This window comes from Bidens hawaiensis, unplaced genomic scaffold (genome assembly GCF_021521415.1).
Source record: "Bidens hawaiensis isolate Kalapana, Puna unplaced genomic scaffold, B.hawaiensis_p1.1 tig00005061_1, whole genome shotgun sequence".
In the NCBI taxonomy this organism is placed as follows: Eukaryota; Viridiplantae; Streptophyta; class Magnoliopsida; order Asterales; family Asteraceae; genus Bidens; species Bidens hawaiensis.
Window position 1 is genome coordinate 802945 of NW_027491322.1, and position 15240 is coordinate 818184.

At 31.5% G+C, this 15240-nt stretch overlaps 1 protein-coding gene across 1 annotated transcript; it reads left to right on the forward strand.

The window, feature by feature from the left end:
- Positions 1-7208: 7208 nt before the first annotated feature.
- Positions 7209-14857, forward strand: LOC143628750 (alpha-dioxygenase PIOX-like). The gene is made up of 10 exons (XM_077098246.1): positions 7209-7345; positions 7415-7681; positions 11620-11769; positions 12087-12223; positions 12808-13021; positions 13114-13259; positions 13351-13578; positions 13646-13848; positions 14260-14503; positions 14580-14857. The coding sequence occupies exons 1-10, from the start codon at positions 7250-7252 to the stop codon at positions 14803-14805; spliced, it is 1911 nt and encodes a 636-aa protein (XP_076954361.1). The 5' UTR covers positions 7209-7249; the 3' UTR covers positions 14806-14857.
- Positions 14858-15240: the final 383 nt, after the last annotated feature.

The following is a 15240-nucleotide window of genomic DNA, read 5'->3' on the forward strand; positions in this document are numbered from 1 at the left end:
ACTTGCAACTTGAATTAGGGATATGCTTAATTAAATATATACTTTAGGTAACCTGTAAGGCCAAAAATGTGATTTGCGATATCAAAATACGAAACCCGTTATATATTTACGGTCAAGTTAATAATTAAAGTGGGCGAGAAAACCGGACACGAGACGAGAACTTCGGGGATACGTTTAGCTTCAACGGAAAGAAAGCTTCTAGAATGTTTTTAGTTTAGGCTATAAATAGGGACTTGTTGTCTTTGTTTATGTGTGTGTTTTCTAGTGTGTAAACAACCACCCAATGGGAGCTCACCTAGGGTGGGATGGTTCTTTTTAATATTATAAATCTTTTGTACCGGTTACGAGATCGTTTACCCTTTATTATATCTTTACATTATATGTTCGATCGTTTGTTTATACCGCACTCGTCTCGAGCACTTATAAAAAACAAAGTCGTTTGTTTGTCGGATCCATTTTTGGGACCTACATAACCTTTAACATGCTTTCAATTATATATACTTTAAATATATACTTTAGAGGTAATCTTTAACATGCTTTCAAATTCTAACCCTATATCATAAAATATAAATGTTCATGACATAAAAGTTTAGATCACGAATATTCTATAATCTTTATTATATACAAATTTCTTAAGGTTAAATTGAACACCCTCTAAAACATCTTCTAAATCTACACAAATATGTACCGTAAGATTAAAAACGTAAACCACTTAGGAAGAAATATCATTAATTATACGTCTTAATGCCTCTAAATTGGCAGCCCTTTGAAAGTACGTTCTAGAATATGTATAAGCTAATCACCAAGAAAATAAGATACTTGTATTGAGGTGTCAAATGTAAACACGAATTATAAGAGAGAAAATATATAATACTTGCATTAAATTACACAAATATATTACGTTTCTTTGTCAAGTGAAGATAAAAAAAATATTTATTAGAATAATATATTATATTATATATGCAAATTGACACTCTTATCTCTGAAAAAAACTTACTGAAAAAGATCCATGATGTGACAATACTCCTTTTCTTTTTTTACAAAACTAAAATGCCATTTGATCATTAAGCTAATTATATTTTTTATTAAAATAAAGAATAAAGTAAAATATTGTTCATCAACGCGAATGCTTGAAGAGTTTATCATCTACCTATACTATTAAACCAAAACTATTATTTCATATGCCGTTTTATTAGAGTGACTAACTATGATGCTAACTAATACTATTATTATTATTTATAGAATTACTAATAAAGTTACAAATGTAACTTTAAATGTTGTATTAAACGGATTTTTAGATATTTATGAATTATAAAATTTTATTTTTCATTATTTATATCTTATGAATCCATAAGGTATGTTATTACATATACTATTAAATTTTACTTTTTTGATATATTTTTTTAACCACCCGTGTATTACACGAACTATATCCTAGCTGCTAAAATATTTACATTCTTTAAAAGAAAAGGTTAAGTACTTATATCGATGCATGTCAAACATAAATACATATCACCAAATCGAAAATGTAAAACACTTGGATTAAATTACAAAACCCTTTTTTATAACGATGAATTTCTTTAATTTATTGTAGTGAGTGGGACTTGTCAAATATACTCTTTTTTAACTAAATGAAATCCATCATTTTAGGCATAAACTAATTTTCCTTATCTATCAGTAAAAATATTGTTCTGCAACACAAAAGTTACCAAATTTATTCTTGTAAAACTTTACATCCTTAAAAGGAAAAATAAAGTACTTGTATGGATGTGTGTAAAACATAAACACGAAGAACAAAATTAAGTATAAAACACTTGGTATTAGATTGTAAATTTAGTCAATTTCTTACCCAAGTAACCATAATTAATATATTGTATAAACAAAATATTATACCAATATAATATATATATATATATATATATATATATAATTAGGGTTACCTTTCAATTTTTTTGACCTTTTTTCTTAAATCGGATTTTTTTTTAATTATAGTATGTTTAAGTCTAAGTTAATTTCCTCGTGTCTTTTAATTATAGTGAATTGTTATCGAAGAATTAAACACATACAAAATATCTTCTATACTTTTTTATTTTAAACTATGAAATTTTATAGACAAACCAAAACCACAACACAAACATAGCCCCTCTACAAAACTTGAGAGAGGCTAGCCACCCAAGAGAAATTACATCAAAATTAAAAGAACATTAATCTGACCACGAAACCGACCTATATTTCGATCTATTCTTGAACCATAAATGACCCCATGACGTAATATCACCAATGATATTGTCTTTTATCTTGAAATCTTTATCTTCAAACATCTTCTCGTTTCAAGCTTTCTATATACTCCGACAACCGATTATCACAATCTCATGAACACCTCTCTCAATATTCCTTAAATCCACAAGCTCATGAAACAACAACAACTCTCTAACCAAAGAAGCATTCACCATCAGCACCTTACACCAGCTGCTCACCACTTTCCTCACTAGGCAAACCAAAAAAAAATATATGCGAGCTGCTAATTCGGCACCGAGTCATAGAGCACAATAATCGAATCAAGAAAATATAGTTTAATTTTTCTTGATATATTGTTTTCTATTCTAATTTTTTCTTGATAAAAATATTTTTACATATTATCCCTATGGGGTAGAGGTAAGGCTGCCTACATCTTACCCTCCTCAGACCCTACCATAGCTTTGCTATTGGTGGGATATACTGAGTACGATGATGATGATGATAGTTATATGACGCCATGAGGTATACTCTAACGTTTAACATAAGTTAAGATGACATGACACTTTAAATAAGTATTAAATCACTCCCCCACTAATGCTAAGTTTGTTAAAAAAAAGTCCATGGATTATGCTTTTCATGGGTTAAAAGGAATAATATGTATTAATTACTAATTGATTTGTTATTAATTATGGATTAACTTTTTTTTTTGCTTTGTTGAGATGGAGTAAAAGAAAGAAAAATAAGTGATATGGTACTTATATAGAGTTAAGAGGGCATAGCCTTATAACCACCTACTATACTTCTTTTGACCGTTATCTTTTGCGTTTTAAATACAACCTCAAATAAATTTAGAAAGTCGCGTAAAAAACCTAATAATCTAATTAAGGAAACATCATTTGAAAACATATCAATTAGTTAAAATCTTAAAGACCATTAAATCCGTTTGAAAAAGTTCGCACCTAATGCAATGCACAACAAAAACGTGAAAACACAAAACTGGATTAATGCATTCTTAATTATCAGGTGGATTTGGAACACAAGGAATCGATATATGTATATACTAGCTTTTGTACCCGTGTATTACACGAGTGTTGTTAAATAATAAAGATAAATAAGGTCCGTTATTTCAGTTGTGGTTTTTTCAAAATACTTATAAATTAATTTAATGTAAACTTAATGGAAAAAACAAACGGGGTTAACGAAAGTACTGAAATTGCATGATTTTGGAAACGCCAGGTGTTGATTTGCAAGAAAATTAAAAAATGTACTGAAGTTGTGTAGTTGGTCAAATCTTATGTTTGAAAATGACACTTAATTCAATAATGAATAAAATCCACACTATGTTATAACTCATTAGACAAAATGGTTTTGACCATGACCCATGAATAGCTAGAGTGAATGAGAAAAGAGATTAGGAATTAAGAGAAATGTGAGTTTGACACCTAAGCTTTAACATTTTCTTTTATAAGTGTAGTAAGATAAGATAAGATATTTTTTTAATTTCATTCTTTTTCCTGGATCGAATCTCTTTGCAGGGTTGATATTTGGTTTCGGTTCTTGATTGATAATTAAATCGATGACCTTAACCTTGATAAGAACATTGGTTCCATGTTATCAATTATTGGCCTCAGGATATGATGATTCAACCGTCAAAACAAGAACATATATTTGAAACGAGAAAATTTGAATGAATCCTAAAAAACAATTGTATTAATTAGTCAACTCACTCTTGTTTACATGATGACATCATATCATATACACACACGCTTCTATAAACTAACGAATCGCTTATAAAAGAAGCGTCATAGTCCATACGACAAAACCCAAAAAAAATCTCTATAATTTTACAAACTTAATACTTCTAACAAATACATAAATGACTTTTAAGTAGATTTTCTAATATTTACACTTATAGACGCCAATAACTTTGTTTCTCCATGTATGCTTAAACTAGGTCAAATAATTATAAGGAAACTAGGTTGTATAGGCTTTAAAAATTTTACGTCATGTAGCCAACACATATCATAATCTGTAAGCTTCAAACAAAGTTGTATTTTAAACACAAACCAACAGTTAGACCACCCCCGTAGTGGAAAACGCCAAAACCTTCCTTTTCCATTGGCTGCTTCCTCTTCTTGCCCCCCACCATTTTCTTCAACCAGCATTGCGTACAAAACGTTGGGAGGGTTTTTGAAGACTAAAACGCCCCAAAACGCATAGGGCGGTCTCTATCTTAGTTGTCAAATAGAGACAAATGATGACAATATGTTGTGTCTTTTGATGTATCTCTCTTTCGTAAAATAATGACGATCACTAAACAAATAAAAAATAAGAAGAATCATGAACACGTAATATTATGACATAAATATAAGGAAGCGTTAAGATCCAAGGGTAAAGGGTTACTTCTACTTGCATGAATCGATGTGTTCAAAAAGTTCTTGAGAAGCATTGGGATCCAAGGGCCTTCACATTTGTTATAGCCGACGGAGAAGTACACGATGATCGATTATATTAGAAGAAACATGGCTTAAATTGTTCACAGGTCCATACTATACCTCCACTAGATACTAGGTTCTCATTGGTTTTTAGAGATGGAATATCTTGATATGAATATATATAGGGAAGGGTTGGGATCCAAGGGTTGTAAGACATGTTCATTTTTGTTGGATTGATACTAAATAATGCTACACAAAATAGTTATTAAGAAGCATTGGGATCCAAGGATTGTAAGACATATATGTTTGATCAAATAAGTTCATCCAATGGATTGTTTGGAAGATATAAAGTGAAGCCAATTTTTATGGGTGAGTTCATCCAATTTGTTTGGAAGGTAAAAAGTACATATTGTCTCCAAATTTTGGCATCTGCTCTATGACTATACATATTGCCTCAGAAATATTTACTTAAAATTAGGTTTTACATCTTTCGGCTTGTAATTATGTTACAAATAATATTGCAATTTGGTAGTTTGTGTCGTCACCACCATATATATTACATATATATATGGCATAAGTTAATTACAAAGAAACAATTGCATATATACGTAGAGTGGCTAGTGTGATGTGGTTAAATGGTCAAAGCTTGAGACCAAGGCTTGGACTCATGTTTGAATTTGGCTTTGAGCATTATTATGTTTTTTAAGTTTAGTCATTTGACAGTTTAAATCTATTAAGTTAACTATTTGGTTAAATTATTATTAGTTAATTAAGAATCAAAGTTAATCTAAGTTGGCTAGTATTCATATTAAATACTTAATTCAACTTTATGAGAAATTTAACCAAATAAAAATACTAATCAACTTTGATAAACTTTGTGATTCCGATAATATCTTAATCCTGGTTCTTTTAATATATATACATATATATGATTGTTTTTATTTTATATTTTATTAGATTTTTTCCCTCGTATTACGGGGGTTGTTTTACATTATTCGTTTTTAATATTTATATATGTATATTTGGATTTTTAATTTTATTTATTGTAAGAAAGTTAATAATTAATATACTTGAGGTTTGATGATGAAATGGTTTCACAAATAAATAATATGCTATAATCCGGTTTAAAAGCTATCTGTGTTTGGTGATACCCATTACCCGTTTATTTTCTTTATTATAAAATTGTTTCTTAATTATAAATAATATATTTTTTAAAAATAAAATAGGATATTAATTTTTAATATATTCCTATTTTATAGGATTTTCATATCAAATATTTGATGAGATTATTTTTTAATATAATGATATGTTATAACGCGTTTAAAAGCTATCTGGATTTGGTGACCCATGACCCGCTTATATTTTTTACTATAAAATTGTTTATTAATTATAAATAATATCTTTTTCTTTTTAAATTGGATATTAAATTTTAATATATTCCTATTTTGTAGGATTTTCATATCAAATAATTGGTAATATTAATTTTTAATTTAATGAGATGATATAACCCGTTTAAGAGCTATATGGTTTTGGTAAGACCCATACCTATGAATTTAGGTTAAATCAATGAGAGGCCTCCATTTAAAAATCAAGAAATCTGGTTGCTTCCATAAAAAGGGGAAGCAACCACATCGCGACACATAGGATTTTTATGTTTTCGTTTATATATATTATAGATTAAACATGAGAAACAAAAGTTATATAAACGTTTGGCATGGTTTATATCATGGTTTGTTAGATATCATGCTGATCATTGCGAGTTGTTTTTTTTTCTTTTCTTTCAGTTGCTATTTTTATGTAGGCACCCTATCGGACGTACCATAACCTACCAAATTCTCACGGTGTCCACGCTGCAATACACACGCAAGTTAATGTAGGGCTAATATTATATATTATTGTTAGGATTGTGTATGTAATTCAGTTTGCTTATAGTTGGTTTATTATGTACTCAATACGTTTATTTTGTACGGTAAAAGTCCATTGGGTAAGCCCATTTGAACCCATGAAATGAAAACCTTAGAGAAATAGGAACCTTATAAAAAGGTCACTTTCCCCATTTCTCCATACAACTTCCTACAAAACTTCACATTTTCTCTCTTTTGTGCTTGCAAACTAAGATTCGAGATCCGCTAACTAACAACACAGATTGATCCGAATAAAGTTGTGAGATCCATTATATAGAACCCCTAGTGGCCTAGTTTATCGTTAAAACTCATTTTCTTAAGCAAGATTACATTTGAAGACATATATTTCCTATTTTATAACATTGGTTTTAAAAGTATTTAATTTTTGGTTGTTTGAACGCCTCTTTCCCTAATATATTTCTAGACGTGGCTCAGATTCTCACATTAACCCTTTCTTTAAAAAGTATTTAGTTGTTGGTTGCTTGAAAAGTATTAACTTTCGATCAGTCTATAAATAAGCAATACTCTTACTTCAAATCTCATAAAGCATACCAAATCTGTTGTTGGTTGCTTGAAAAGTATTAACTTTCGATCAGTCTATAAATAAGCAATACTCTTACTTCAAATCTCATAAAGCATACCAAATCTATCTCCTTGAAGATAAAACTTAATATGATTCCGTTCTTATCACCCTTCAAACATTTCATCCATCACGACTTCCATGATGTCGTTCAAAGGATGAAACTTACCGATAAGCTTCTTTTCTTGGTGCGTATCTGCATGCATGTCCCTAAATACTTAATGATGCGCTAACTTTAAAGCCTGTCTTATTTGTAGATTATTCATGGTGTTGATAAGTCAAGGATCCATTGGCACCGTCTGCCTGTGTTCATGGGGCTGATTTACCTAGCCATACGGAGACATCTTCACGATGAGTACAATTTGCTTAATGTTGGGAAACCTCAGGTTGGGGTTCGGTTCAATCCTAGCGACTTTCCATTCAGGACAGCTGACGGAAAGTTCAATGATCCTTTCAATGAAAGCGCTGGCGGTGAAGGAACTTTCTTTGGCCGTAACATGCCCCCCGTTGATCAAAAAGATAAGGTACCATGCAGACTAGCTCAAATTTTTTAGTTAAAACTTTTCATTCATTAGTGATGTTTACATCGAAATACAAGGCAAACGAGCAACAAGCTGTGCGATAACCCATTTTGAGTAGAAAACTACGTCGTTTAAAAATTACATTCATGGACGGTTATTTACACTTCCTTTTCTCGTATTTCAATCGACTCTCCTTATACAAAGAGAATAAACGAAACAAAATGTTTCAATTTATCTTTTTGAGTTTTTGTAATGATTTCATGGGCAACTTAAACGTATTTCTCAAAAGTCAGACCGAACTAGGGTTTGGTTTTCTTATAAAATTAGATTTTTATCGATCTCTCCATATTATACTCGTAATTTGACAGATAATAGTCTTACTTTTACTTTTTTTAGGACACAAACAATTCCACTCTAACATATGACGACTATATGAGTAACTGACTCAAAATTTTAATTGTATCGTTTCAAAACAATATACAACAAACATTCTGAAGGAGGTAAAGTGTTTAATGCGATAAAGAAATTACTTTGCTAAATTGGGGTATTATCAACCAGTGACTTATATATATATATTGAATTGTCAAAGCCAATTGCCCGTAAATTTTTAATATATTGAGTGAACATCTTCCCAAGGTCGATAGCATAGACTGAAATATATGCATATATATGTTTTGTGATAACATGGGGCCATGATTATATGTACAAATGACAACTGGGTAGTTAGATCGGATCTTTTTGAACCAAGTGATTTGAATAAAGTAATTTAAATAATTACGTTTTTTTTAATGAAAGTCCATATAATAATCAGTTAGAAGGAAGTAATCAGTCTAAAAGTTTCAAGACTACAAACACGATTTCCTTAATCATTGAGAAAAAAAGAACGTTAATTAATTTATGGTACTATGATTATTAACGACAACAAATCCATTTGGCCAAAATCTTAAAACTATTTTACAATGCTTGATCACTGGTATTTGGTTTCTGAATTTGGTCACGAAAACATTGGTATTAGCAGTGTTGTAGAAATAACTAGCTAGTCGATCAGTGCCTCAGTGGGACAGGGGCTAATGATTTATAGGGATTAATCGGATTAAAATTTATATGTAACTTTTCAACTACACATATACACACACACGTCACACACACCAAATTTTATTATAAATTTTCTGTTTTGACCAATTTTGGCCAAATACCGATTAATTGGCGACTAGTCGCCATTGGCGCAGCTCTTTGGTGACCCGGGGTGGCACCGGTCACTGCCGTTTTTTCGGTTAATAGGGCAAATTTCATGATTTTCCCAAAAAAAATTTATAGATATTAAGGGCAGTCACCCCCAATATATATATTATTCCAAAAAGCTAACGGTCACCACTGATTTTCTTTTTATATATATAATACCCCATCGTTTGATTTTTTTATATATATTTTCAGTCTTTGCAATTTTTTGTCTAGGTACTTACCCTTAGGGATAAGATCGGTACAGTAGCGGCACCGAAAATCCTGATCCTGAAAATCACAAACTTTTGGTACCGGTACCAAAATATTTGGTTCGGTATCGGTTCCAAGGTAAAATTTGAGAAATGCTAGTACCGTACTGTACCCGTACCGGTACCGGTACCGAAACTCAAAACTTTGGTGTTGATTCGGTACCGATGGTACCAATACCGAATCCTCATCCCTACTCACCCTTCCTCTCGCATTATCATGAATATTTTAGGCATCTGCTAGTTAAAAAGTTATCTTGTTTTTTTATTGTAAGAAAAATCGTTTAAATAAATGAAGAAAAAAAATATATATATATATATATATTTTTTTCTTCATTTATTTAAACGATTTTTCTTACAATGTCATATTGTTTGATCCGACCCGAACCGAATCACCTACACGAACTGAATCGACGACCTGAAAATTTTTGGGTCCGTGAGTTCAGGCACCCCCGTGACTAAACCCAAGCTTCGCCACTGCTAGTCGGTGGAGTACCAACTAGCGATTAATCTGAGACTAATCGTCGCCAAGCGATTCATCGGGACTAATCTCTTCATTTGTGGAAATGAAAAAAATAAGAAAGTGTTGTGTAAATGAATAATTAAGTCCATAATTATCTATTTGAGATGAGTAAAAATAATATAAACACCAGAACTGCTTGAGATCAACTTAATGCTTATCTGAATTTAGATTTCATAGATTATATATACTACGAGTTGTAAACCACGTATAAAAACAACTGATTAATTATAATATTAATAATATATATTACAACTATTAATAATATATACTACAACTACTCCGGGCTCCGGCTATCGCATTTGAATATAATTAAAACGAGACTGCTGGATGAATACTTAACTTAAAAAATATTAAAACATATATAATGGAGCTGTTGAACTAACCAGTCACTTATGCAATCTTTCTAAAATAAAATAACTATATTTATTATTTTAATATTTTGCCAGCACGTACTATATGTCCATATATGAATCTATATAAATTCATTTATCCTTTGAAAAAAAAAATGTTTGTTTTACATTTATGGTGTAAACTTTTTTTTAACAATATTAACGAATTAAAAGTTATGTTCGTTTAGCAATTGTGTGAGAATATATTATTAGAGAACATAACCATTAACGGTTTATCTTCAAAGAGTTCATACAAATTTAATATTTAAATATATAACTCTTGTTTATATTTGGATAGTTTGAATAGGTTTGATTAGTTTTTATTCTGTATTTATTATTCCATATTTGTAGCTCGTAACCGATTTTATTTTTTTGTATTTATGCCTCGCTATTATCAACAACAAAATTAAGTTGGTTTGACAAACTTAATATGGTATCAGATCCTAAAGTGCTCACATGAACTCTTTCCGATCCCAACTTCCAGCAACGACCTTCACCACCCGCTGAAAATTATTAACTTGCTGCCGCCTCAAATTTCTCCATCAAACTTACGTCCACCAATTTCCCCGTATGACGAAATCAAGTTCTTGCTACTCTCATCGGGTTCGATCTCGACAAATATGTAGACAACTCAATCGAACCTCCATCCCAATTTCTCAACGGCGATGCATTGTTCCGTCAACCCAAGGCTCCCCTCCACCACTAAAATAATTTCCAACGACGCACTGTTCCATTGACCCACTGTTCCCTTCCACCACTAAAATATTTTCCGGCGATGCACAGTTCCGTCGGCCCACTGTTCCCCTCCACCAATAAAATATTTTCTGGCGACGCACTGTTCCGTCAGCCCATGGTTCCTTTCCATCACTAAAATGTTCAAAAGTCCCTTTTTGGGGCGACCCACTCTTCAACAGGTTAATAAACTGCTATCATCTTTATCATGACAACACAAATTCTTTCTACACCTTAATCATCCTCCCATTCTCCATTTCAACTCCACCAAACCAAACCAAATCCTCTCACGATCGCCCATCTTGCGGGGGCATATTAGAGAACATAACCATTAACGTTTTCCCTCCAAAGAGTTCATACAAATTTAATATTTAAATATGTAACTCTCGTTTATATTTGGATAATTTGAATAGGTTTGATTAGTTTTTATTCTGTATTTATTATTCCATATTTGTAGCTTGTAACCGATTTCATTTTTTTGTATTTATGCTTCATTATTATCAATAACAAAATTAAGTTGGTTTGACAAACTTATTATATATATGGTTTAAAACTTAAAAGTCAATAATATATAATTTAGAAGGTTTGTATCATATGCTAGTAATTATTTAATCTATTAAAATTATGCAAATTACTTTTTCTTCTTATAATATAATATGTATTATAATATAGTATAGATATTTGTTATATGCATATAGTCAGTGGTTAGTATTATTTCCATTTTGTTACCAGTTATGTTTTTAACTTTACTTGTGTAGTAATAAGTAAAAAGAAATAGATATAGCTATTGAAACTCCTAGTGTTATGCAGTTACTAAACCCAGATCCTATGGTGGTGACAACGAAGCTCCTGACACGCAGAGAATTAATCGATACCGGAAAGCAGTTCAACATGATTGCTGCTTCATGGATTCAATTCATGATTCATGATTGGATTGATCATATGGAAGAAACCAACCAGGTTTAGTTAACTACTAGAAAACTGATAGGTTTGTGACGCAAAACTGGATTGAATTGCTATGCATTATCAGTGCAACTTGTATTTTTATCATACCAACATATTTCTGATGCAATTTGTAATTTTTTATTTTTAATTTTTGTTGGAAATCTTGACAAAAAGCTAGGGTTTCACTTTTCTTCAAAAATTTTCGTAGCAATTCAATCCCTTTAATTTCAAGTAGTACGTTTACTCTCATATTTATCGGTCATAATCTCTTAACTAATTTACAACATATGATGCATGAACTGCTAACATAGGACATTGTGGATTTGCTTCAGATCATTGAACTGAAGGCACCTAAAGAAGTAGCTAGTGAATGCCCTCTCAAATCCTTCAAATTCTACAAGACTAAAGAAGTTGATACTGGATTTTATGGCATTAATAAAGGGCAGCTTAACATCCGAACTCCATGGTGGTATGAACACTGAAATCTTATTTACCAATACAAATTCTGATGTTTTTATGTTCGTAATTATGCATTGATTACTTTAATTCTTATCAACATATTTATTTTTTAATGACTTAACATTTTCTCCATCTCTTTCAAAATTGTTTCTGTCAAACATATTAGATATATAATCTCGGTATTTTGTTTGTTTTCCAGACAAAATATTTACTTTAACAGACATCACATCAGTGCGTAATATAGAACTATATAAAGTATGAAACTTAAATCAAATTTATATCTAGATGACTACATCTATATTATTTTAAATACACTTCTCTCTAATTTTTAATAATGATTTATTTTTTAAAAAATTATTAATTATTATACTAATTAAACACATTTATTTTAAATTATCCTTTATTTCGGAAACTTTAAAATCTATTTATGTTACTTTGTTTTCAATCTAATAGTAAATAGAAATATTCTAACATCGTGTAGTGCATGGGTTCTAAGCTATTTGGTATGTGGTATTTGGTTTCTAGTATTACTCGCTTTTCAATTGGTTTTTTTTCTAGTACGGTATCGATATTTTAAGTGGACAAGTATTTCAGGGATGGGAGCGCGGTATACGGAAGCAACTTGAGTAAATTGCAGAAACTAAGAACTTTCAAGGACGGAAAACTAAAGATAGCGGAAGACGGCCTTCTCGAGCATGACAATGACGGAGTTCCGTTATCAGGCGATGTCCGTAACGGTTGGATTGGTTTATCAACCTTACAATCTCTCTTTATCCTTGAGCACAATAAAATTTGTGATGCATTGAAGGTTAAACATATTTACACATCTATTCACTCAATTTAATTCAAACTCAAAAGTTAATAATCATTCTCATTCGCAAACTAATAAAATCTTTTCAGCAAGAATATCATGCTTTCAGCGATGAAGATCTATACCGTCATGCAAGACTAGTAACTTCTGCGGTCATAGCCAAGATCCACACGATCGATTGGACCGTTGAGCTTCTCAAAACAGACATGCTTCATGTAGCAATGAGAGCAAACTGGTAAATTAGTTGAAAATAGTTATATAGTTAAACTAATTAATTAATATCTAATTGGTAGTGTGTTTATTTTCTTAAATATGGTATGATTTAGGTATGGGCTATTGGGTAAAAAGTTCAAGGACACATTTGGGCATGTTGGAGGACCAATTTTGGGAGGTCTTGTAGGGTTAAAGAAGCCTAATAATCATGGGGTACCCTACTCACTAACTGAAGAGTTTGTGAGTGTTTACAGAATGCACTCTCTTTTACCTGATCAACTTATTATTAGGGATATTGGTTCAACACCAGGCCCTAATAAGTCTTTAAATGTGGACAGAGAGTAAGTCATCAATTTTTATTTTTATTAAACAATATTCAAGTATGTATGTTGATGATACATTTTACAGGATTGGCATGATAAATCTGGTTGGGAGGAAAGGGGAGAAAGAATTAGCGAAAATCGGATTAAGAACACAAATGGTATCAATGGGACATCAAGCATGTGGGGCACTTGAACTATGGAACTATCCTGAATGGCTTAGGGTGGTTGTGCCTCAAAATGCCGATGGCACTGATCGTCCGGATCTTGTCGACTTACCCTCGCTTGAGAGTAAGTTTAGCCTCTCTCACTAAACTTGGTCATACAGATTATGACTAGGGACGACTCGAATATGCAAAAAATAAGCCGAAGCTTTCGCTGCATGTCATCTAATTTTTTTTTATAAGTGGCTTGGCTGCAAATTCACATTTGATTCTTCCGCTCCTACCACAATTTGATCTTCTTTAAATCTCTTAAAACATTCTGTTCAAATTATGTGATTTTTTGTCACATAAAAATCTTATGTGTGCTATCACATGCCCATGTCTTAAGATCTATATTACTATATATGAGGAAAAAAGGTTTGATCAGTTTTAATATAACTTGCTTATCATTTGGAGGACACAATTCTAACAACACCAAACCAACAAAAGACAATGTTACTATTCATTAACTTAAAAACATGATAATATATATGTGCAGTTTACAGGGACAGGGAAAGGAATGTAGCAAGGTACAACGAGTTCCGTAGATCACTTTTCTTGATCCCAATCTCAAAGTGGGAAGATCTAACCGACGATACACAAGCAATCAACACATTGTGCGAAGTGTACAATAACGATGTTGAGCAACTCGATCTTTTGGTGGGAATGGCGGCCGAGAAAAAGATCAAAGGTTTTGCCATTAGCGAAACAGCTTTTGTAATATTTATCATCATGGCATCAAGGTACAACTTCAAACAATTGCAAAACCGAAACTGAAAATTACGAACAAGGTAATTAATTAATGTACTGATTTCCCAGGAGACTCGAAGCAGATAGATTTTTCACGAGTGACTTCAACGAAGAAGTGTACACGAAAAAAGGGTTGGAGTGGGTGAACACAACCGAGAGTTTAAAGGATGTGTTGGATCGACATTACAAGGACATGACCAATAAATGGATGAACTCGGCAAGTGCTTTTACGGTGTGGGATGCACCACCGGAACCTCATAATCCCATACCAATATATTTCCGTGTGCCTAAATGATTCTTGGTGTTTTGTATGCATCTTATGAACTTCCTTTCTTATTTGGGTCTTCTTGTGGTATTATGTATATGAAATAAATTATAATGTGTAGGATGATATTGTTATGTAAAAAAGTATGTAAACATTTTATCATACGTGTTAATTTATATACATGATCAATTGGAATGTGTTTGTTTTCAAGATCAAATTTATGCGGTTAGGCTACCTCTTATACCCCTCTATCATCGTTCGCTTTCAAGTTTCAACTCAACGTTACCTATCACCTTCTCTGTTGTATAATTTGATCGATTAGAAATTATATCCAGTGTGTTCATCAATATGTTTTATATTGATTCCCCACATGAGCCCAAACAAAATAATATAAGCCCATCTAATATAGCCCTTAAGCCCAAGTAAATTAATTACTTAAATCCAAGTATAAAATCCAATAATAAC

Coding starts and splice junctions, on each gene's coding strand:
- LOC143628750 (XM_077098246.1), top strand. CDS start 7,250: ATGATTCCGTTCTTATCACCCTTCAAACATTTCATCCATCACGACTTC. Junction 11,770..12,086: donor ATATGGAAGAAACCAACCAG/GTTTAGTTAACT, acceptor GATTTGCTTCAG/ATCATTGAACTGAAGGCACC. Junction 14,504..14,579: donor TTTATCATCATGGCATCAAG/GTACAACTTCAA, acceptor CTGATTTCCCAG/GAGACTCGAAGCAGATAGAT.